Source organism: Falco biarmicus, chromosome 9 (assembly GCF_023638135.1).
Source record: "Falco biarmicus isolate bFalBia1 chromosome 9, bFalBia1.pri, whole genome shotgun sequence".
Lineage (NCBI taxonomy): Eukaryota > Metazoa > Chordata > Aves > Falconiformes > Falconidae > Falco > Falco biarmicus.
In genome coordinates, this window is record NC_079296.1 from 41,458,526 (window position 1) to 41,481,307 (window position 22,782).

Consider the following 22,782-nt stretch of genomic DNA (forward strand, 5'->3'; position numbering starts at 1 on the left):
AATCAAATCTATGCTAATGCAGTTGATGTTTACATTAATGCTCAGAAGCTGAGAACAACTAAAAAAGCATGACTGTGTGGTTAAAGCAATGACGCCTGACTCAGGAAATCTGAGTTCATTTCCTGGCTTTGCTATCTCTTTAGCTTTGCGTAAGAGATGTAATCTCTCTCCTTGCCTTTCCCCATCCCCTCTACCACAGGGGAGTAATTATGCTTCAGATTGTTCTAAGAATAAATGCATTAATGCCGCTGGTACATTTAGGTTCAGACAAAAAGATATACACAAGCTTCACTTTTTGTTCATTATTTTTTAGAAAAGGCCTTTCTGCTATCTGTGAGGCAAACGTACTGGAGTCTTCACGCCCGTTGTCTCGAAAGTTGAGGAAGCACCTTCAGTGCCTGGGCCCACATCTGTAAGCAGGTCTCACACCCTGGCAGTGCGCCCAAATTCTAGTCAGGAGGCTGCGCTGCGACAAGTTATGCTTACCAATTACGGAGTGGGGTTTGGCTTTTTTTTTCCCCTACACGAACACAGCTTGAAGCTACTGAGCAGCTTTCTTCCTCTGGGAGACCTGGTGAAACAGGCAGGCAAAAATTTTGAAGTGCTGGCAGTCAAAACTTTTTGAGAAAAAGTGGAATTTTGAAAATCTGAAGTTGAAGCACAGCAATGCAGGCGCTGAAATGCTGCCACACATACAAGGAGGCCCCAAACCATGGGAGATGCGGAAACACACGCACCAAACACAGCGGCTAGGAAAAGCGTGGGGGTGTAAATGCCGAGTCAGTGAAACGATCCTGACCCATCTCACATAACCCCAGGCAAATAATTCTCGACCCTTGCAGGAGTTTCTGATGTTCTGTCAGTGTCTTATTCCTGGCACAGACAGGAAATTTGAGGAAATTAAACTCTCCAGTCCTTCTGCGAGCACCAGGACAGAGAAAGGCTGGGTCTCCTCTGGCTCTGCACCTCGCTACTGGCTGCTGGGGTCCTCCCAGGCTTTTCAGGCTGGGCCTCCTTCCCCTAACAGCACTCTCCCTGTCCCAGAGCCAGGTCACTCGCAGCCCCGTTTCCCTAACGCCTTCAACAACTTCCATTCAATTTTTATGTGATTCAGTCAACGCGTCCCCGAATTGTCAGGGCAGGCCGCAAGACGTTCCAGCGGCCCCGCAGGCCTCACGGCCTTGCGAGCCCGGCGTGCGGCCGCGCCACGACAGCCCGGCAGCCAGCCAGCCCGGCGGGCACGGCGCGGCGCCTGCCGCCTCAGGCGGGCCGCGGGGAGCGGGGCGGCGCGGGCCGGGCGCTGCGCGGGAACGGCGCGGCGGGAACTGCAGCGGGCGCCGGCCGGGGCGGGCGGGCGCGCTGACGTCAGAGTGAGGCGAGGGGCGCGGAGGGGCGTGGGGCGGGCGGGCGGTGGCGGCGGCCGGGGCATGCGCGGTGGCTGCTGCGCGCCGGCCCTCCCACCGCGGGCCGGGCGGGGCGGGGCGGGGCGCCCGGCGGCCGGTACCTGAGGGCGCAGAGCGCCACGGCCCTGCCCGAGAAGGGGACAGCGCCGGCCTGCGCCCGTCCCGGCGGTGAGTGCGGCGGCGGGCGCGCCCCGCCATCCCCTCGCTCTTCCCCCGTCCCCTCAGGCCGGGCCGCGCCGCGCCCCTCGCTGGGGGTCTCCTTGCCGCTCGCCCCCCTCCCTGGCCGCCTTCCCGCTGGGGCCAGGGTCGGCGCCTCGGCCGGGGGGATGCTGCGGCACGGCAGGCCGCGGGGGGCTGGGGCAGGGCGGCGGGGCGGCCGGGGAGGGCGGGCTCCTGCGTGTCCCCGCCGGGCGCAGCCTTCACCTTTGGGGCGGCCTGAATGTCAGCGGCGGCTCCCGCAGTGCCGCGGGCGGGCGGCCGTGCCACAGGTGTGCCCCCCGGCCGGCAGGGCGCTGCGGCGGTGCCAGCGCGGCCGGGGCTGGCGCTCGGCTCCGACAGCTGCGCCGCTGCCGCGGGTGGAGGGCAGCCTGGCACGGCAGGCCTGCCCGCTGCTCCTCCGGCGGCGCCTGTTTTGCAGTGCTTTATGCGTCTTTTAATTCTCCGTTTTGTTGAGACGTATCTACAGGGGTATTCGGAAACAGCTGCTGAAGGGGACCGGGTCGCAGAGATTTACTTGTAGCTCCAAAAAGAGGAAGAAGCAAAAATACCCAGTATGTGGCTGTGCAAAGACAACAGTTTTAAAAAAAATACGTATATAATGGTGCAATATCTACTTCAGCTATAATCTGTTTGGATTTTGCTTATAGCAGCTTGGGAACATTATTGTATGTTATGATGATTTTGCTTTAATGACACTGGGACTTTGCTTTCATCATCCGGAGCCTGCTGTTATGTTTTGTCAAATGTACTTTGACACACAATGAAATATAGGCAACTCCAGCCTTTAACTTGGAGTTGGAGGAAATTGAGCTGTTTATCTCGAGAAAGCAAAGCTGAAAGGGAGCTGTGTGGTAGCACAACAGTAGTGTCCAGGCCAGACAACAAATTAAGGATTGTAGATTTAATAGTCAATCAGGTCTGCCATATAAAGATGTTTACCACTTCTCAGGGGACTTGGTTCTACTTATGGGGTTGGTGTTTCATGCTCATAGCAGGCTTGTTCTTGGTGTTTATGGGCTTTGAGCCTCAATTTGATGCAAAATAGAACTTTTTGTTACAAAGGTATTGAAAGCGAAACATCTCATTTGATCAAGTATACTCTGAAACTTTAAAAATATCTCTTGTAGAGTAGTCGAAAATACAAAACTTCATCATATTAGCATGAGGCAGCAAATATTTGTGTTTGTTGGTGGTACTGAGTGAAATTTGGCAGATGTTTTATCGTGTATGTAATGATCACGTAACCATATTCTGTGGGCCCATTTTGAACTTAGTGCATCTAAGCTGAAGAGGTAAATGCATAACAAATGAACATTAGTAATAACCGGCTACCTAAATGTTAACCAAGGATCTACATGAATGTACAACTTGCAGTGGAATTTTTTTTTTTTAAATTGAAGTTCAGTCTTTACTCGCAGTTAGTGCTTCTTATTATAGAAATCTCAATGTCTGGTCTCTGAAAGCTGCTCATTACTGTCTTCTAACTGTAAAGCTGTTTAAATGGTAGAATTGTTTCAGGTTTAGGAGATTACTGTATTTGATGTTATTGAACTGAAATAATAATATATATGAATATAGGAAAAATTAATAGTAATGATATCAATCAACATAATGACCTAATTTAATGTATTGTTTTACTAATGACTAATCCCGTTTAATGGAACTGTTCATGTGAAAGCTCACTGGAGTAAAACGTATTGCTTTTGGACCCGATCATCCATTAAGAGGTATTGGTTATTTGGAATAAACCGGTGACAAAGAAGTGTTGGCACTGGCTGTCTAGACCAGGGGTCCTCAAACTTTTTAACCAGGGGGCCGGCGCGCGGATGAAGTGGCAGGCAGTCATCTGCGGCTGCTTGGTTTCCCCCCCAACCCCCGGCGGGGGGGTCTGTAAATACCGGGGGCCGGATTGAGGACCCTGGGGGGCCGTACCTGGCCCGCAGGCTGTAGTTTGAGGACCCCGGTCTAGATTAAAAACCATCATGCCATTAGTCTTCAGATGAACGTTGCTTGCCTAAAATTGTTAGAAAGCGCAGATCTCTGGGAATGGAATAAGAGGTAGCCAGTTGCAGCAGTGGTTGTGGTGTTGTCTTTTAGCCACTATTTGGAAGTGTGAACAGCGGCACCATCATTTTAATTGGAAGTTTTCAGGCAGGATTAAATTCCATGCCAAGAAGTTCAAAATACTAATGGTGCTTTTGATAATTAGGTTTAAAATCCTGTATTGTATTTCAGTTGGAGTAATAAAAAAAGCTTATGTAAATCTCTGGATACCTGAACACATGTATACTACAATAAAATCCCAACAGCATTAAAATAATTATTCCAAAGTTTAAGTTTAGCTAGTCAGTGTAGGTCTTTGCATTTCTTTGTACCTTTGGAACACATATTCTAGCTCGCTCTTAAACTTCTGTCAGATAGGTGCATTTTGGAAGACATTCTGAGAATATTGTTTCCTCCTTAATCAAAAGTAGCTTGATTTGCAGAGATCTGAACTTTGCTCACTAGCCGTTTTCTATTCTAACGGGAGGATTCAGCTAGAGCAGTTCAGCTGATAGTATTGTATAATAAGTGAAGCGAGAAAGTCTTCTCTGTGTGGGGGATGCTTATCCCTGGTCACATGGGGAACTGGTGTCACAAGTTCTCAGTAAAATGCCTTTTTCACTACAGATTGTTGGGATTTTCATGAGCACTTAGTCCATGATGAGTTGAGGCAGCCTTCTGCAGAGTGCATTTTAATGGCTTTGATGGAAGGAGAAGGAAGGTTAATGTTGGCAAGGTTCTTGCTGCAAGGAGACTTGGTTTCTTAGCCAAAGGGAAATGGCTGATGATAAGATTTTACTTTTATGTGGTGGTCGAACAAGTTATAGACCTGGAATAACCCTTAAATTGCAAACAATTCCTGAATTTATTCCCTGAAGCGAAAGAACTCCTATGCTTTTAGCTTAATTAGCCCAGATGGGTTGTGACACACAAGAGCACAAATGAAGCATCAAGGGAGAACTGAATATCCTGTGTTCTCTTGTCTCACTAATATCATGTGTACTTTGAGCTGGAGATTGAAGAATCTCCTCTAGATACAGAGATTCTCACTACAGTGTGAATGTGTATGATACTTCGACCCATGTTCTTTTTTTGAATCATATTAAAGATAGGTTTTAGGTAAATGTTTGGGTTTTTTTTTCCTGATCTCACATGATGAAATTATTCCATACATGTGTTTTTGATGATTTGGAAGAAGCTATGGCTTTTAACTAACCGTCATTGCAGTAGGGTAAACTTGCATAGGTGGAAACTTGGCAAAGCCAAAGCTACTGCTGTTAGTTGCAGGAGACTTGGGGAAAGGAGCAGAATCTTTCATCCTGCACAGCCTTGTACATCACTAAACAGAGTTAAAAAATAAATAAATCCTAATCCCTTTCTATGTAGATCTTTCAGTTATGAAAGCTCTCTGGAATGGTGGCTCATAAAAAAACCCAACAAACCAAACACAAAAAAACCCAAACAAACAAAAAATCCCAACCAACAGGAAAAAAAAAAAAACATTTTACCATGGCTAAATTTGAGATCTTGATTAAACAAAACAAATTGTATGTATCAACTTCCTTTACATTCAAGTTAAATGCAAGCATAGATCACTGTGTCTGTGTAACTCTTTAAGCTCATGTGGGAGAAACTGATCCTGTGGACAAACTGTCACTAGTAACTGAAGTTACACATGTCAGTTTCTTGAGAATGTTTTTTTTCAATTGCAAATAATACAAGTATCTGTGCCTTCTCATTGCAGAAAATGGACCTTGATAGGTACATTCAGATATAGCTGTCAGCAAATAAATAAGAAAACACAAAGCATGCTTTAAAATACTTACAAAAGCCTGCCAGTGGTTAAAAACATACTGATATTTGTTATGCTGTGGCAAACTAGTGAGGTGGTTTGGTACTGAAATATTTTTAGAGAGTTTGTTTTTGAGATAGATAAGTGATTTATATTGATTGAATTGTAGACAGAAGCTGTAGTGTCCAGAACTAATGAAATGAAATTTAATAGCAAGAAAATGATAATTTGAAGATGTGGTTCAAAAATAAGAAAGTTTCAGCTGAAAGCTATGGTATGGCAGTATATGGTTGCAGTATTTTTGTTTAAGGATGGATGTTGAAGAGAAGTGAAACTTCGCTTCAAAGAATACAAGTAATCCAGTAGCTTCTTGAAAGCACGTAGGTATGAAACAAACTGAACGATATAACTGGTATGTTGGGTAGCAAGGAGAGCAGACATCAGTGGCCGGTTCTTGCTGTGTAAGGAGTTTACAAATAGTTTTCCTCAGGATCCTGTGCAAGGCAATGAAATAACCTTTAAAAGAATTATTAGTAGAGCTCTGGAACTCCTTGCTTAAGGCAGGCATGGATGGAAAGAGTTTTTGGGGGCTCAGGGACAGGTTGGACAAGATAGTGGAGGAGAGATCTGGGGAGGGTTCCTAAACAAACTGCCAAATTCAAGAAATACTATGAATTGAAGTTAGTTGAAGATTGACGAGGTAGCATTCTATGCTTGCCCTGTTCATCCTCTTTGTTGTGCATTTTTTTAAAGCTACTGCAGAAGACAATGTGACTTTTTTTCATTGCCTTTAAAATAAGACTGATTGCTGGAACTGTATGGCTGAGCTGGAAAATTGAACCTGGACACTGAATTACCATGATCCAGACCCAGAGAAACATTATGATTTATATAATATTTCAAGCTTATCTGGGGTTTACTTACTGTCTTTAAGTCTTAAAAGTTTTCTTTGTCAGTCCTTTTTCTAGCCTTCTTTTAATCCAGCAGTGGCTGTCTTAGTGATATGTTTTTTTTAAATCTGTAGCAATGGTTTCACGTGTTACTGTCTCAAGGTCATGATCTTCTGAAAAAACCCTAAACTATGTTGAAATAGCATTGATAATATGTAGAAAAGGCATTCCCAGAACTGTTCCGTCTTCCTTCTGCTTCAGCTTGTCTAGTCTTGCTCAGTTATCACCTGTGAACCTCTTCAGACTTACTCTCAGTACCAGTAAGTCTATGAATTACATGCAGCCTCCTTCAGTTATCTCTGCTTGTCATTCAGCTTAGCCTATAACTGGAATCCTTACTCAGGCAGCAGTAGAAAGAATAAGCACGTGTGGCTGGAGCCAGGGGGCGGGGGAAGTATCTTAGGTACTGGTGGTAAGGGCAGTCTTGTTGCAGATTTAAACTAATGGGAATTCTTAATCTTAAGATACCTACATAAATAAGCTGTTTAGCAGTGGTTCAGATGGGTAGTATGTAATATCTGTTTCTGTACAATCAATACAAAAACATATTGAACTCTGTACCACCATAACAAGGTATTAGCTCAAGATAGCTTTATGTCCTTATTAAGGAGACGATGAACCAGTTGAATAAATAAACTAGATGAGTAGGATGGACAAGGTGGCAGTCTAAGAAGGGATATTTCCATTTATAATCAGTTGTATTCAAAGTTTCACTTGGCTTCCAGCCTGCTTATTCTTATCAGCAAGAAAATCCTGCTCCAGGTAGCATGTGTTACTAAATAAGTAACAGAAAACGATAACTGGAAGCTGTTAAGTTTGTTAAGTGAATCAATGGTGAGGTAAATATTTCCTAGTAGAGTTAGAGATGGGAGTGGTGTGTTTGAATCATTTGGTGACGGTGGATAGTTCTGAGGGAAGAGGGTGGCTCCTCTGTTAAACGAAGTATTTGACTGACAACAGCAGGTAATTCCTACCTGTTTGCAGAATGACGTTGCTTGTATGTCTGAACTCGAATTGTATGTCTGTTTTGTAAGAATAAAATCAGAAAGATTGAAATTGCTAGCATGAAATGCTGTTGCTGAAGGAATAACGCCATGAGCAAAAGCAGTGGCCTGTTTTTGCTGTCAGTTGCTTTGCAGACATAATCACAAAATTTTTGAAAGGAGAGATTGAGATCCATCATTTCACTTCTAGAAAACTAGGATTCTAGCCTGCGATTGATGTTTAGGATTATTTAGTCAATCTTAACTATGGCATAAAAGTTAATTTGCCTTTATGATATAAATAGTGATGTCAGTTTAAAAACTTTTCTGAAAGGCAGCTATTATGTCAAGTGGGAAAGATCAGAGTTTTTCAAATATATATGTACACACATAGACATAATTATGGGTTATCTTCCAGGACAGAAATCTTGCCAAATACAAGCAAGCTTTAAGACAGCACAGGAGAATAATCTAGATATAGATGTGCTTTATAGTTGCAGTACTTTTGTACACGTGTGTGAATAATGATTGAGTAATATGATAATTTAGGTTTTTTCTTCTTTGTAGCTGCATGACTTTGTCTTTAGGTTGCAGAGCATTAGATCTGTAAGGCAGACAGGCAGTGTATGGCTCTTCTTAGTTTGTTTTTCCCCTTTGTTATCCTCATAGATTCAGTAACAATTAAAACTGAATAATGTCATTAAAGAATTGAAGAAAATAAAGGCTTTTTGTATCTCTTCAATAAAAATTTTGAGAACAATACATATTTTGCAGTTTAGGAGATGTTAAGCTACCTTATTGAAGAAGCTTGGTCTGCATGACTTGCTTGCTAAGGTTGAATCTGCTGAATTGGTTCTGTCTGCAGAAGGCTGTTCCTTGTGAAGCATAACAAATTAAGTAACTCACATAATTTAATTCCTTCTATCAGGAGGGTTTCTGCATTGGAGCTAGGTATATTAGTCCTGATTATGTCAATTGTTTCTGCTTCTGATTTATTACAATGTATCTCATCTGCCTGTTACAATGTTTGAAAGCTGTTCTTGGGATCGGGACACCTAATGGAGTGTTTTTCATCAGCTGCACCCAGTGTTCTCTAGACTTCCAGTGAAAGCCTTACTATGTTCTCGATCTTGTGGTTTGAAGAGTTGGTTATGCAGGAAGTGCGTGGTGTTCATATCTGCAGGTAGTTAACCTTGCTAGTTCAGATTTAACAGGATATATCTCTGCTGCATTTGGATGAGTGAGTGGATGAGTGCGCAAAAGCAAACTGAAAGAGAAGACATTGGCCACCGGTTTCTGAGCCCCCATCAGTTCTAAATTAAAGGCATTTTCCAGAATTTTGACAAAGTCAGAGTAGACCTATGTTTTGTCTCTGCTGTGGCAAGAAGAGTAGATCTTTTGAAGAAGCGAATTGATGAGTTCCTCCGTGAGGATGCATCAGATCTTTGGCAGCTGCAGAGGGGCTGTGTGCTTCTGCAATGCTTTATTCTGATTGCTGGGTGACCTCTGTCCCCAAGAACAGTTAGGCTGTCAGCACTGATACAGAAAAGTGTTGTTGCATTTCATATCTCATTTACGAATGAACTATAATAACCTGTATTAACACTTAAGAGGAATGTGAAAGGGCACTGTTTAAAGTCTACTCCCAATAAAAGAGAGTATCAGGCCTGCCAAAAAGGAAGAAATAATATATCCCTACCCCCAAGTATCTCTTCTTCCATCTTCTTTTCTTTGTCCTGAAGCTGTTCCCTGGCTAAGCATCTGGACCTTGACTGCCTTCTGACTTACTAGTTTTGTAAGAATGTGAAAAATCAGGACAGATTTGCCTACTTGAGAAACCTTAGCGGAGGTCTTACTTGTAGTTAAAATTTGCATGACTTCCCCCCCCAGCTCCTACCCCAATAAAATCTTCAGGGTTTTATCATAACTCAATTCCTGTCTTATTTCAACCTTTTAGTAAGGTTTGTTGTAAAAATTTGGGGCTTAAAATGTGTAGTCTCTATGGGCAAACTATTACAAAACATACATTTCTGGGCAGATAGCACTTAGCCCTTTTCTTCTTCCTTGAGGTGCCTGATACTCAGTGTAAATAGCATTAATGGCAGAGTGAACTGAGAGCGTGGCCCTAAGGAATGTGAGTGGAATTTTTGATTCTGGAAGTATTCTGGTAGCTTTCTTCTACGAAGTAGAGCTGAATTTCCTTATTTCTTTTTCTCCAGTAAGTGCTTGTGTCCTCTAGCCTTACAAAGCATTAAGGAACCGTATTCTGATGAATATCAACAATGCTTTTAAAGACTGCATGGAATGTCACATCAATTTACTGTATCGACAAAAGATACTGTTCAATGTTAGAAATACAGAAGCCCCGATATCTTCATCGTTTCTTTCTTGTTCTCTGCTCCCTTTAACTCCATTTGTTATCATGCTGTGCTTATCTTCCTTGATCTAGTGCATTCTGACCAACACTAACTGAAATTCAGCACATCAGCTTGGCTAACTGCTTTGGTTGGTATTTGATAGATCAAACTTTACAAGTGGGTAGAACATCAACGTGCCTGAGTGTGAGGGAGGAGGAAGAGGAAAAGACTTACCTCTCTGAGATTGGGGAACAGAATCTGACAGCTTTGAATGTAGAAGGCCAAAGTGATTTCAGAGAAACAGAAGAATAAGCATTCAGTGTCTTGGAATTTCTTACCATAATTTATAATTACGGTACCTTCAAAAGGCAGACTGTCAAGGATGCTAGTATTAATCACTGTGCAGTTGGGACATAGGAAAGGGAGAGATGCTAAAATTCATGGATGCCTTCCTAAAGCACTGGGAATTGACTCGAGAACAGGCATTTCTGAGGCACTGAAGACAAGAAGGCAGGCAGGCTTGGAAGATTATGCTGCAGAGCTGATAAATCGTGCTGGATCTTGGAGTTGAGAGGTCGCTTTTTTTTTCTGGCTGAACTGGAGCCAGTCTGTGCAGGGTAAATAGCACAAACGAATATATGACAGTTGTAAATACCAGAAGTTCAGTCTTGGAGCATCAGAATTTCTAGTTGTATTCTGATTCAGTTTAATTCATTAAACATGCACAATTTCCTGGGGATTCATCTTCTTTAATTCCGCAGGGCTTGTCCTGCTCAGAGCAGGTGTTTTCTAGCTAGATCTCCTGCCAGTTTCTTTCATTTTGTTAAGCTCCTATGGTCCTTTTAAAGCTGAAAATTGACTTGCAGCCATGTTGCCCATCTTGCAGTGTTCTTAAGTATTTGCTAAAGAAGCCTTTTGCTGCATCTGTTACAGGGGCCTTCCTGATTTTTCCATTATGTCATTCAATGCCTCCCTACACTGGAAGAAAGAAGGTATTTTCACATAACTCCCCTAATGCATTTTTAAATTACATTTTTAAGAAAAATACTTCTTTAGTTATTGTTGTTTCAGCACGAATCAGTAGTGAAGAGATCTGCATTCTATGTGACACGAACAGAAAAATAAATAAAAGTTGTGATGCTAAAATCCAGAGGTGCACAGAGGTTGCTTTTATAAATCGTGTACAGTGGACAGAAGTGAAATAGGCATGTGCTTAAATTCACAAAAGTCATGTGGTATATCTAGTTTCAGCAGATGATAACTAGAAGTAAACTGCAGTTATTCAACAAATTGGCAAGCGCGTATCTTATTTACCATGAAAACCAGTGGGAAGTTAGGAGTAGCTGCCTTGAAGCATGTCCGTAGCACCTTGAAGAGCTGGTCTTGTGTCTCCGGTTTCAGCAGGGCTCTCCTGTTACAAGTGTGGTGCAGAAAACAGGATGTAATTGTTGCTTGAGGTAGTAAGTAGATTGTGCCTGCCTGAAGCCATCTGCTCATTGCCTGCTGTTTGCTCTTCAGTTCCCAAGGGTGGGCTTCACTCATTTTCTGTGTTGCTTGGGCAGTAGTTAACAGTTCTTTTTTCCGCTCTAATGTAGTGCTGTGGCCAAGTAAGCTTTTCATTAAAGGAGATAACGCAGGCTGCCATTGGAGGAGTGTTCTCACCCTCCTGTCCGTGCTGTTTGTATACTAGAAATGTACTTCTGCTTTTAGGAAAAAGCATGAAGGTTCCTGGAAATTGTTGCACTGTAGAGTTGGCAAGATAAATATGCATGCATAAGGGTAAACTTCTGCTTCAGCTCACCTGTCACTGAGCCAAACAAGTAAATTGGATAGTATCTTAATTCTTAGGTCTTTTGCAGAAGGCAAGTGATAGGAGTATAAGGTCTGGCTTGGCAAATGTGGTTGTTAAACTTAATTGGCTTCAGTAACATCCAGCACGTGATGGCAGGTAGAAATAATCCATTTATGCATAGCTTCATAGTAGTTATTCTGACAGTCTGCCCACACCAAATAAAAAAAAAACAACCCAAAATTGACTGATTAATAGCTGGTGTTTGGTGATATATGGACACTGACGGATGTAATGTTTCTGGGTAGGGAAGGAAGCTTGTGTACTGCTATAGTTGCCACCTTACAGACCTACAGGAAAGTACCATTTTTGTTACCCAGAAGCAGCAAGGAGGTGGTGACGATCTTGCTTTTCCAGCACAATCTTGTTACACAAACTTATGTTTGTCTCTGCTTCAAGAAAAAATTTCTTCACTCTGGGAAGGAAGTTGCTTTAAGAAAAGTAGCTTAAGTTAGCTACTCAGCATTTCTATTTAGTGGTCTTGAAATTGAGAAGAAGTATGAAACATACAACTGAAACTGTTGGCATGGCAATAGTTCTGCAGAATTGCCCTAGTCTGTCAGATAAATTTAATCGCGCAGCTGCTTATTCCATACTGCTATGACAATAGGAGGGGAATTTGGTCCCACTCATTGTAATCTGTTCGGAACCTGAAAATGCTTTTAGCCCTCTGGTGGCATGGATCGTAGGGATCACAATATTTTAAGATTCCCAAACATTAAATATATGAGCCTTAAGCTGTCTTCTGCTTTAATAATTATTCCTCAACATGTAAGGTGGAGTCTCGGGTGTAAAATTAAACTTTGTTGAGAAGCTAATATATAGGAAACTGCCTTTCTGGTGTTAAAACAGACTGTAAATAAAGTGAAGGTGAATGTTGTGTTTGCTAATTGAAACTAACATTGGAGTATCCCGAGGTGTAAATAATCTTATACAGAAGGCACAAAGGAGAGTGAATATAGTTTTACTTATCACCAGGATCTTGAATATCCTTGAAGGTAAGGATGTAGCAGCTTTTCAGTTGATTCAGATTATACTTCAGAGAGTGTCTGTGAGTTTTAATTCCTTTTCCCTGGATCATTATGTAAGACGAGGCTCTTTATAATTAGCTTAATTCCTGATTAGTCTTGTGTGCACTAGATAATGTATTTCCCAAGGCAAAGCATGTAAGACTTGTTTGCCCAGATGTCTGTTTTAAAAATTCTATAGATTGCTGAGGTATAAAGCTACTTTGAATTTCTTCATAATACAGCTGAATGTCACAGAAGTTGAATTCAACCTGAGTTTTGTGGAATGCAGAAATATTTTAACTTGCAGGTGCTGTGCTTCTTGATAAGGAAATTCCATTGTTAGGGTAGTGTAATTTCTAGTGGTAACTAGATGTCAAGATGCAGGATATTTAAGAGAACTTGGTGAGAAAATTTCCCATTTTCTGGGAAAAGTAACACCTGCCAGACAGAATACTGATAAATTTCGGGGGTGTTTTGTATTTCAAAGAAACAAATACAACCTAGAATAGGAAAGGTGACGCAGTAGTTAGTGATGTAGCTAACAAAACACAAACAAGTATTGCATGTTGTTTAATTATCTGAAATGTTTTAAGTAATCAGTTTTCTTGACAGATAATATTCTGTCTTTCCCTAGTTAAGAATAAATGAGCAGGCACCCTTCCTAAAGAACTGAAAGCTCTTCTTTTTAAGTTTAATTTGCAGCACTTGGTGGAGGATTAGAAGTAATCTAATTAAATGGCCTCATTTAAATTTTGCTGTCACCTAAGAGATGTTAGACAGATGTGAAAAGGGAATTATCTATAAAGCATGGAAGTTACATTAGCAGCTTTCTAATTTAACTTCTTTAATTTGGAAGATTTCTTTGCGACTTGAGCCTTTTTGTTAGTCGGGGTATCTTTTGATGGATCTACAGTATGATGCTTGCTGTGAATGAATTCATTGTGAGGCTAAAGGCCATTTTTTAATCATGGAGAGATTTTTTAAAAGTGTACTTCATTGGCTTTACTATATATATTTGACATAAAGCCAGCATCAAAGATAGATACACTTGGTATTAAAGTATAATGTTTTTTTTTCATTTGCAAGGTATACATGCGTATACTGTAGGCATGGGGGTTTATTGTTTTTTTTATGAGTACAGATAGTGAATGAGGTGCTGTGAATGCTTTTTTTAGTAATTATGTTGGTCATAGTGGTTTTGAGATCCATCTGACATGAGACACTTAAATTCACATACAGGCACATGCCTATACAAAATGAGTTAAATTTGCCAGGGGGAAATACTTGTGTTCTTATTTGTATGCCTAGGTGAGGGTCATGTCTCTGGTGTTCTAGAGCTCACTTAGTATTTGAAAACTCTGGATTTGTGTGTTCCTAATGGAAATGCACTCTGCCAGCTGTAGGGTGTATGTTCTGATATTTTTGCTAGGTTAGGAGCCCCTAAAAAGCCATGTCTCTGAGGATGTTTCTCTTCGTATCTTAATATAGATCTACTTCCAGAAGTACAGCTCTGGGGCATCTTAGTAATTTACAAAATCCTAAGGGTACTTCATTTTGCATAAATTTAATGCCACCTTGATTTTATCTTAAGTATTACTTAGTGAGGTCTTGGAGCTTGGGGAGTGACTCACCTTAAGGTAGTGCTTGCTGTGGTTACACAGGTGTTTTCTATAACCTGAGCAAATAACATTTTGCTTGGTGTATGTTGATTCTTATCATGATTTCTGTGGTTAAAGAATTTTCATATCTTTTCAGTTCTGCCAGTTCTGTGTAGATCTGTGAAAAGAGAAACACAGATAATAATTTCAGGGAATAACATATGAATGACTGAAATTCTGTGTCTTTACACTATTGTGAGACTTGGAGGTGGAACTGATGAAAATGTAAAATCCAGGCTAGCATAAGCAAGATATACTTTTAAAGCTGTCTTGAAAGAAACAGAAACCTGGTCTTGTGAACACCCAAATTAACACAAGAATAAAACTTTTCCTAAGAAGTTGCAACATTGAAACTTGGAGACTTTTCGAGGCCTTATTGTCTAAATTGCAAGCCTTCAATAATAACATTTAGATAAGTTATTTGTATTGTATAGCCAGGGAAAACAACAGACTTAAGGTGCTCTACAGAAGGGTGATACAGACACAGTTGTCCAAATAGTAGGATGGATACGTAGATAAGTGTGGAAGAAACAAAAAGCAGTGTGTTAAAGCAAGGAGATCAGAATACTCAAGGCAAAAATTCTCAAGGCAAAGTTATGTCTGTAAAGCCGTCATGGCTTTGTAAAATAAATGTGATATAAAATAGACCAAAATGACACAACTGTAAGTTGAGATACAACTTCATTGATCTTCATTGAAGACTGTAGTGGAGTCCCTGTATTCCAAATCAGGTGGACAGGAGCAAAATTCAAGATACAAAGTAATGTGTGAATCCTGTAATTATTTTTTTATGTCATACTTTTGTAGCTAAGGCACAGAAGTAAAATTTTCACTAACGCTGACCTTATGCAACTCTTGCCTTGTAACTTAATTCTTGTACATGAATAAGATGACCAAAATAGACGACAGTTCCCATACAGAAGGAAAAATGGCTAGGAATGTTCATCTTGAACTGGGGATATCAATGAGATCTGGGGAAAAGTGCTGTGGAGAAGCTGGATGATGAGTGATTATTTTGTATCTTGTAACATAGGCGTTGGGGAAACTGGAAGAAAAAATATTTCAAAACTTTAGCTTGTAGTCAGATTTTTACATTATAGTTTTTGCAGTTTTACATTACTGACCACAGGTTTGTGCTGTGTTCTATTTGTGGAATTTTTTTAAGTGTGAAGTTTTAGGTATTTAATAATTGTAATGCAGTTGAAAAATTTGGTTTGCTGCTCAAAATAAGTAAATGAAAAAAAAAACCACCCCTCCAACCTCTTTTTAAGCTTGCTTACTTCATAGATTTCAAAAGTAGGAGGAGAAGAAAAAAAAAAAGGCAGTTTCTCTAGAGAATGAAAGTTGGGGGAGGGAGGTGCAATGTGAATAACATTACTACCAAATAACTGCTGGTGACAGGTATTTCTCTGGAGTTCACAAAATGTGTATGGGTTACTTGGTATCACTATGGTATATTTGGCACAGGAATGTCGTAAACATACAGATGCAAAGGTATAGAAAATTGTTTAATGTGTGGTTGTTTCAGATCTAATATATATATATTTTTTTTTTCTTTAGATTCAAGCACCCTTTGAGGACCAATGTACCCAATAGCTCATGGAAGAAAAAAATCAAAGCAGGACATCCTTGGTTTCCAGGCTACCGAAATATGGAACGAAAACTTTAGGAAGTGTTTTGCAACCTATGCCAAATGGGACGGCTGTTAGTTTAGCAGGGAACAATGGTGGCAAAAATTTCAGCAAGCACAGTGGCACTGTTCGCATGTCTTCCTTTTCTTTCAACTGGAAAAAATCAAATAAATATCAACTTAATGATCAAAATGGGAGAGAGACCAACTCTAAACATAACTGTAATGAAAAATTAATTGATTCTGAGAAATATTCTCAGTCCCAAAGAGCATTGGGTAATGATGTGCTCAGGGTGGGTTTGAACAGTACTGCTTCAGTTACATCAAAAGCAGCAAAGCAAACCAGTATGTTTGTGTCTTCTACTGAGGAATTAAATCCAAAGTCTTTGCCTGGACTCTCTAGTTCAGCAAAATTCGCCAAAGGTACCCTGTCAGGAAGGACCTCATATTCTGGACTCAATGCTTCAAAATCACATTTAAATGGATTTTATGGAAATAGGCCAGTGGTAGGTTTGCAGAGACCTCGAGCTAATTCCAGTGCCACAAGGACAAGTTCGGGAGAAAGCCTGGCGCAATCTACAGACAACAGTAAGGCTTTCTCCTGTGAAAAAATGGTAAGATCACAAAGTTTTTCACATTCTATTCAGAATTCTTTGCTTCCCACTGCATCTTTAACCAGGTCGCATTCCTTTAATAAAGCTGTGGATCTTACAAGGCCTTATCATAGTCAAAATCTAGCTGCCAGGACATCTCAAAGGTCGACTTTGTTGTCAAGAAATGCATGTCAGTTGGATGTACCCAATGGAAACGAACCTGTGAAGTATGGATTTACCAGGCCCTACTCGAGCATGTCAACTCCTTGTTCAAAGAAGCCCCCGCTATCAAATGGATCTGGGTCAGCACCTTCATTTGGATACAGATTAAGTCGACCTTCTCTGTTGAAGCCTACCAGGCAGCGATTTGCTGGAAATATCATTGTGGATGGCAGCAAAAGTACAACTCCTGACACATGCATTGGGCGGAATTCTGAAATTTCAACAAATATTAATAGAGCAATTGAGAAAAACAGTATTATAGAGAGCAATTCTCAAAGAACAGAATCTGATGAGGGTCTGCATGAAAGTGTGGGAAAACATGGGTCAAAAGTCATGTGTATGAGTGATGATGGAGATGAAATATCTATATCTTCATTGTCATCCTCAGAAAAAAATGATTTGAGTGAAGACTTCAGTGATGATTTCATAGATATAGAAGACCCAAACAGAACTATACAAATACAGCAAAAGGAGAGCTGCCTTCAAGATTTAGAGCATGGGAGTGTAATGTCGATCGAGCCATTCGCCTCTCTCAAGGAAAGTGGAGGATCTTGCTGTAATGCTGATGAATGGCTTGATATAAACGTGTCTGGTAAATACTTTGTTATGTTCTGTTTGACATTTCAAGTACTAAATAAAGATTTTGTAACTGTAAGCTGGTTTATGTAATTGACAATTGTTTATGAATTGTTTCAGAATGGAACTTGGCTCTATACTGGCCCACTTCTTTTCTTACAGTGCAAGATAGTTATCTTTCCCAAGCATGATTCTGAAGACCTCTTTTTCTTCGGGGTGAGAATGAATGATACCTCCTTCAACCACGCTTGTGAATTGGTTGTGGGATTCGTCATATCCTTGCTTTGCCATTCATTTCTCTGGACTGATGAACTGCTAGGAAAATTTCTCTTCCCCTCCTGCCCCCTACACCTCTGTAGGCAGAGAACAGCTTTAACTGCTTCTAAGTACTGTGAATAAGTGTAAGGTGTCTAATTAAAATCAGTTAAATTATAAATAGGAATGTCATTGGTTTTTTGTTTTTCCTGACACATGCTATATTAATTCCATAAAAATTATTGGAGACAGAAGGTGCTTTTAAAAGCCACATTTTCAAGTCTCTGGTGGGCTTCTCATAGTACATGTTTGTTTTGAGAGAAGCTACAGCTGAAAGATTGGATCCAAAGGATATACTTTTGGACGCACTTTCTAATATTTTTAAAAGATGCATAATTTTAGAAAGTAGCTTTCATGATGGGCGCATTACTGCTGTGTAAAAGGCTAGCAAATGTGTAGGCTGGAAGGATACTTAGTTGTAGCTACCAAAGCAGCCTGAACTTTTTTCCTTCTAGGATGAGTGAACAATACTGTAGAATGCTTTAAGATACTTCTCTTACAGTATGGTTTCAGAAGAGTTAACACTCCAATAATACACATCTTAATGTTTATTTTTGGAATATTGGATTATTTTTAGTCTTAACTACTCCTGTTTTCTTTAAGCAGTGGATGACAACAGTGAAAGCACAAAGCATACTGCTGAGAATGTGATTTCTTCAGAGATGAATTACAGAGCTGGGTCATCTTTTGAACTTTCTCCATCTGACAGCTCTGATGGCACGTATATGTGGGATGAAGAAGGGTTGGAACCTATTGGAAGTGTCCATCCATGTGGAAGTTACGACTCTTCAGAAATGAACAGCATAGTATGTATTTATATGCATAATTTGCGGAATTAGTGTTTTGTGTTTATTGCTTACTAAGTATATTTTTAAAACAATGATTTTTTTCCTGGATAATTGTTTCTTCTATCCTTTATAGTTGGTAGATTTTTTGAAACTTTATCCCCTTAGTTTCAAGTTAGAACAGAACAGGCCTGCTCTTCCACAATTTTGTGGTAGTGATCACAGAGAATGAAGGAACTTTGGCAAATGATCGGGTAAATATCTCCCAGCCATCTCTAAACCTAGGAGTGAAAAAGCCAGAAAATAGCTGTTGCCTATCTGACTTCGTCCATCATCTTGTTTCTATACTGTATACACGTAGGACCCTTTCGAACTGAAGTTTGTTTTGGTATTTCAGCTTGTTCAAGCATAGAATCTTTAAAGTATGTACTTGACTGTAGCTTACTGTAGCAGGACTCTTTGTATGTCTCAAGTGCAATACACAAGATGTATAATAACCTTTTCCTTATTGCTAAACTTATAACTCATCTGCAAGAAACATCATCCAGTCTGAAGAATGGATGGAGAGTGGTTGCGGTGCTGTGACCCTCCAGCTGAGGTCAGGGAGCCAACCTGGAGATTTCAGTGGGTGTAAGGAAAATGCTGTCTGCCCTTAATCGCTTTTCACTGATGATATTCCTTTATCCAAACAGACTTTTCAATTAAGCAACTTAGATTTTTGTTAACATGACACTAACAATCAAAACTTCTAACAAAAATAATGTAGTATAATTAATGTGTCTTGCTTCATTTGTTTCAGGTGTGTTATGTGCTGTGCCACCACCACCAATTTAGTAATGTAGACACCAGTTTTGAACTTTGACAGGGTTTGTGGCACCTACTTGGACTTTGTATTTTCAGTAGGGTTGTATGCTGTAGCCCAAGAGCAGAACAGCAGGGATTTCCCCTGAAAATTGGGCATAGCTACGTAATTATTTTTATGTGTAACTACATACAAATTTCTGATGTGTTTTCAGCTGCTTGTGATGGTGTTTGTTTTCTGTCTTGAATTATGATGTTGGGATGTACTGCTTTAAAAGAGTTTAGAAATGATTATTAACTTCTTGTGGTAATTGTGGCCAGCTTGGAAAAGCAGTTTGAGACTTTGCCAGTGTGAGCTTTGTAGCTGTATTGATGTTTACAGGGGACAAAACAAGCTTAGCGTAGGCCACGGCAAAAATGAGTACCCTTTTTGCTGGCATGTGTGTTCATGTATCTGGGGAAGAATGGCAGTTTGTTAAACTGTGTCCTGGATATAAATTTTAAATATAAATATCTCTTATACATACAATGTAATTTATCAAACAAATCAAAGGCACTGCTTTCCCATGCTTTTGGACTATGTATCTAGTTTTTTAATACATGCAACCTCCATGCATTAATTTATGCATGTGTATGAATTGATAGTCAAGCAGCGTTCTGACTGAGAGAAGCTCTTGTAAGCCTTGTGGAGCAGACATACGTTAGAAGCTTTTTGTATTTTTCTTTACTGTTTTGGTTTATTTATTCCTTTATTAAAAGTAAGTAGCTTTTAGAGAGGGCTTAAAAACCTTACTAGGTTTTGAAGTGGAGAAAGGAGGAGGTATAAGTAAGACTTAGTGTTGAATCTATGAAGTTGTATGTTTTTTCCACCCATTTTGATTTTTATCCTGTTAGTGCTGTTCCAGAATTACAGTGCTTACTGTACTGTGAATTTTTATATTAAATGAGAGAAACATCAATAATAAATCATCTATTTTTTACAAGGCATAAATGTATTTTCACTCAGCTTGGGTTTTGGGGGGAAATTGTAGCTCTGAGATGTTTGTTGAATTGCCTTTTAGTGGTGTCTTCCCCACCCCACCCCCAACCCCGTGCTTGTTGTTTTTAGCAGAAAGCATGATGTATTTGATTTCTTTAGCCTAAAGATTAAACACTGATCATTTTTAATCTGAAGATGTGGAAGAATTTCTAAGATAGTTTTTATTATTTCTGAAGAATTACATTCTTGGGTAGGTTAATGTAAGCTTTTGTTCCGTGTTTTTCTTTTTCTTTTCAGGCTGTGAGTATAAAGACAGGTTAAAAAAATAGAGAACTGAAGGCGTTGAGAATAATTGTTGTGATTAGTCAACACATCACATGTTTTGATTGCTGGGAGATACGTGATCAAATTATGCGGCTTCTATCCTCTAGTGTGGTGAGGGTAAAAGTTAATATCTGTGTGTAAAAATTGAGTTGATAAGAATCAGATATAAGAATTTTGAGTGCTTGAGCTAATGCTAGCCTGACTGCCCCTTGGAATATATTTTTCCAGGGAAATCTTCAGAGCAGATAGTTGATTCTGGAGTTTCCGTGGCATCAGGCTGGGGTGAGTGGAAGTAATGTAGCTGAATAACAGTTCAGGTAGTTAGATGGCGAGTAACTGAGTAATTGGTAGTGTTTAGTGCAAAATTCATCTTTTTTTATTTTACTTCTATCCTGTATCATTAGTCTTTTAAGCTGTATCATCCTTAGTATCAAGAATTATTAAATGCTTTTCCTAAACCTTTCTATAGATGGCAGTGCCGCTCTTACTGGGTAATCCTAGTGAAGAGCAATTTCAGCAGAGAGGATTTTAACTAGGCTTCTGGAATGGCAATCAGAATACAAAGACAATGGAAGCAGCTTGCTGGTTACTCAATTTCTTTCCTCCTTTTTTTGGGAGAAGAAAAGCAGGTAGCTTTGCTGTGCTCAGTAGAGCTTTGTTTTAAGGACGTGGCAGGGGATTAAAGTAAATTTGGCCTCTTTTAGGATAATCTTTATGTTCTTCGCTAACAGCCAAGAATTACAGAGAAAATATGCGGTCCGGTGTAGGAAGTTTAAAAGCTATAGACATCTAAATACCCTCTCATAAGATGGTGCCGTGGGAACTTACAACTAAGTAGGACATGGATGTTTTTTTGAGACCTTGTCAGGGTGAAAATGATTTAATTTTCTGATTGTGTAGCAAAGTAACTTATTCCACTATTCCTACTTTTGAAGGCAACAAATAGATTGGTTGAACACTTACAAACTTGAAAGGACTTAAATTCCTAGAGTGTCATTTCACTGTTATTCCTTATATTCCTTTCAACAGCTGGTCTGTGCTGCTGACCACCAAATCACTGATGCTATTTCTGCTCAATTCTGTAGAGAAGACTGATGCTTAGTGGAGCAGTTGTGATGGCTCTGTAAATTAGCAGCAGAGACTAAATTTGTCTATTTGTATTCTCTCTTAACATTTAGCTGTCCTGTTTCAGCTACCTACTGTAATACCTAGCAGTTTTACTGTTTTGTGGCAGAAAGCTGCTCGACAGTGTGAGGTTCAATTTCTGCTGTGTCACCTGTTTTGCATTTAGTCTCCATTATGAACAGATAATACTTGTGGACATCTCAAATTCATCTGAGAGAATCCTTCATTAACATGGCCACAGTTACGCTTTTAATAGAAAATTGTGCAACTGGTATGTAAAACTCAGTCTGTATTATTACTTGTCAATACAGAGCTAAGAGTACGAACTTGTTTCTCAGTATGTTTTGTTAGCAGGGTTCCTCAGCCATTCTTTTGACAGAGTTTGCTGGCAGATGGTTTTCTGCTCATGTCAGAGAAAGGAAATCTCTAATTAAAGCAGCGACTGTGATTTCAGAGGTACTGCCTTCAGAGTGAAAATAGCCACTGTCTATCCTCCCACTATTGCTCTAGTCTTCAACTTTAGAGCTTAACTATTACAGCAATGGGAGGCAGTGAAAAACTGAATTACTTAATGAGATGGCATTTCTGTGTCTTGTGTGATGTAAGCGTCCCTGCTGTCAAATATTATTGAGGTTATATGACTATATGCAGTGCACAAACCTCTTGTGATGTTGGTTTGAGAGGCATGACATTTTGAACAAGCTTTTATGGCAAATTACCTTTTTTCCTTTGGGATAGGAAAGCATATATGCCTTTGAGAGCTGCTTGATTCAGAGCTGACACAGTGAGTCTTATACAGTTTTGGCTGGTAAAATCAAGCGAACTTCACTTGTACTCCTGGATTTCAGTTGTGGTAGGTAGCTGTTAATGACAGCTTGGAATTTCTGTGGTGGAGAGAGGGAGAGAGAGCAGCAGTTCGTAGTGTTGTATGAAATATGAGAATAAATACTGGTAGAAATTAGAACTACTTTTATTTCATAAGCTTGTAAGTGACGTTTCCTGTATGAGTTGGCAACTGCATAACCAATGTTAAATTTTAATTTGAGTTTATAGCTATTCCTTTTTGATTTTTTTTTTTATTCTACCAAGTTGCATCACTTCTCAGTAACAGTAGCACTTCAGAATTACTCTAGTGTACCTCATCTAACTACTGCTGAATTTTTAAGTC

At 40.0% G+C, this 22,782-nt stretch overlaps 1 protein-coding gene across 5 annotated transcripts in view; it reads left to right on the forward strand.

Moving 5' to 3' along the window:
* The first annotated feature begins 1,444 nt into the window (after window positions 1-1,444).
* Window positions 1,445-22,782, forward strand: part of CCSER2 (coiled-coil serine rich protein 2) — a 73,290-nt gene continuing 51,952 nt past the window's right edge. For 2 of the 5 annotated variants that reach the window (XM_056351807.1, XM_056351806.1), the window contains exons 1-3: window positions 1,445-1,571; window positions 15,825-17,301; window positions 18,204-18,406. In XM_056351807.1, coding sequence (XP_056207782.1) covers window positions 15,864-17,301; window positions 18,204-18,406 — 1,641 coding nt within the window. In that variant the 5' untranslated portion in view covers window positions 1,445-1,571; window positions 15,825-15,863. Of the gene's footprint in view, window positions 1,572-1,797; window positions 2,174-15,824; window positions 17,302-18,203; window positions 18,407-22,782 lie in introns of those variants that run through there. The other 3 variants (XM_056351803.1, XM_056351805.1, XM_056351804.1) reach the window with 3 other exon arrangements.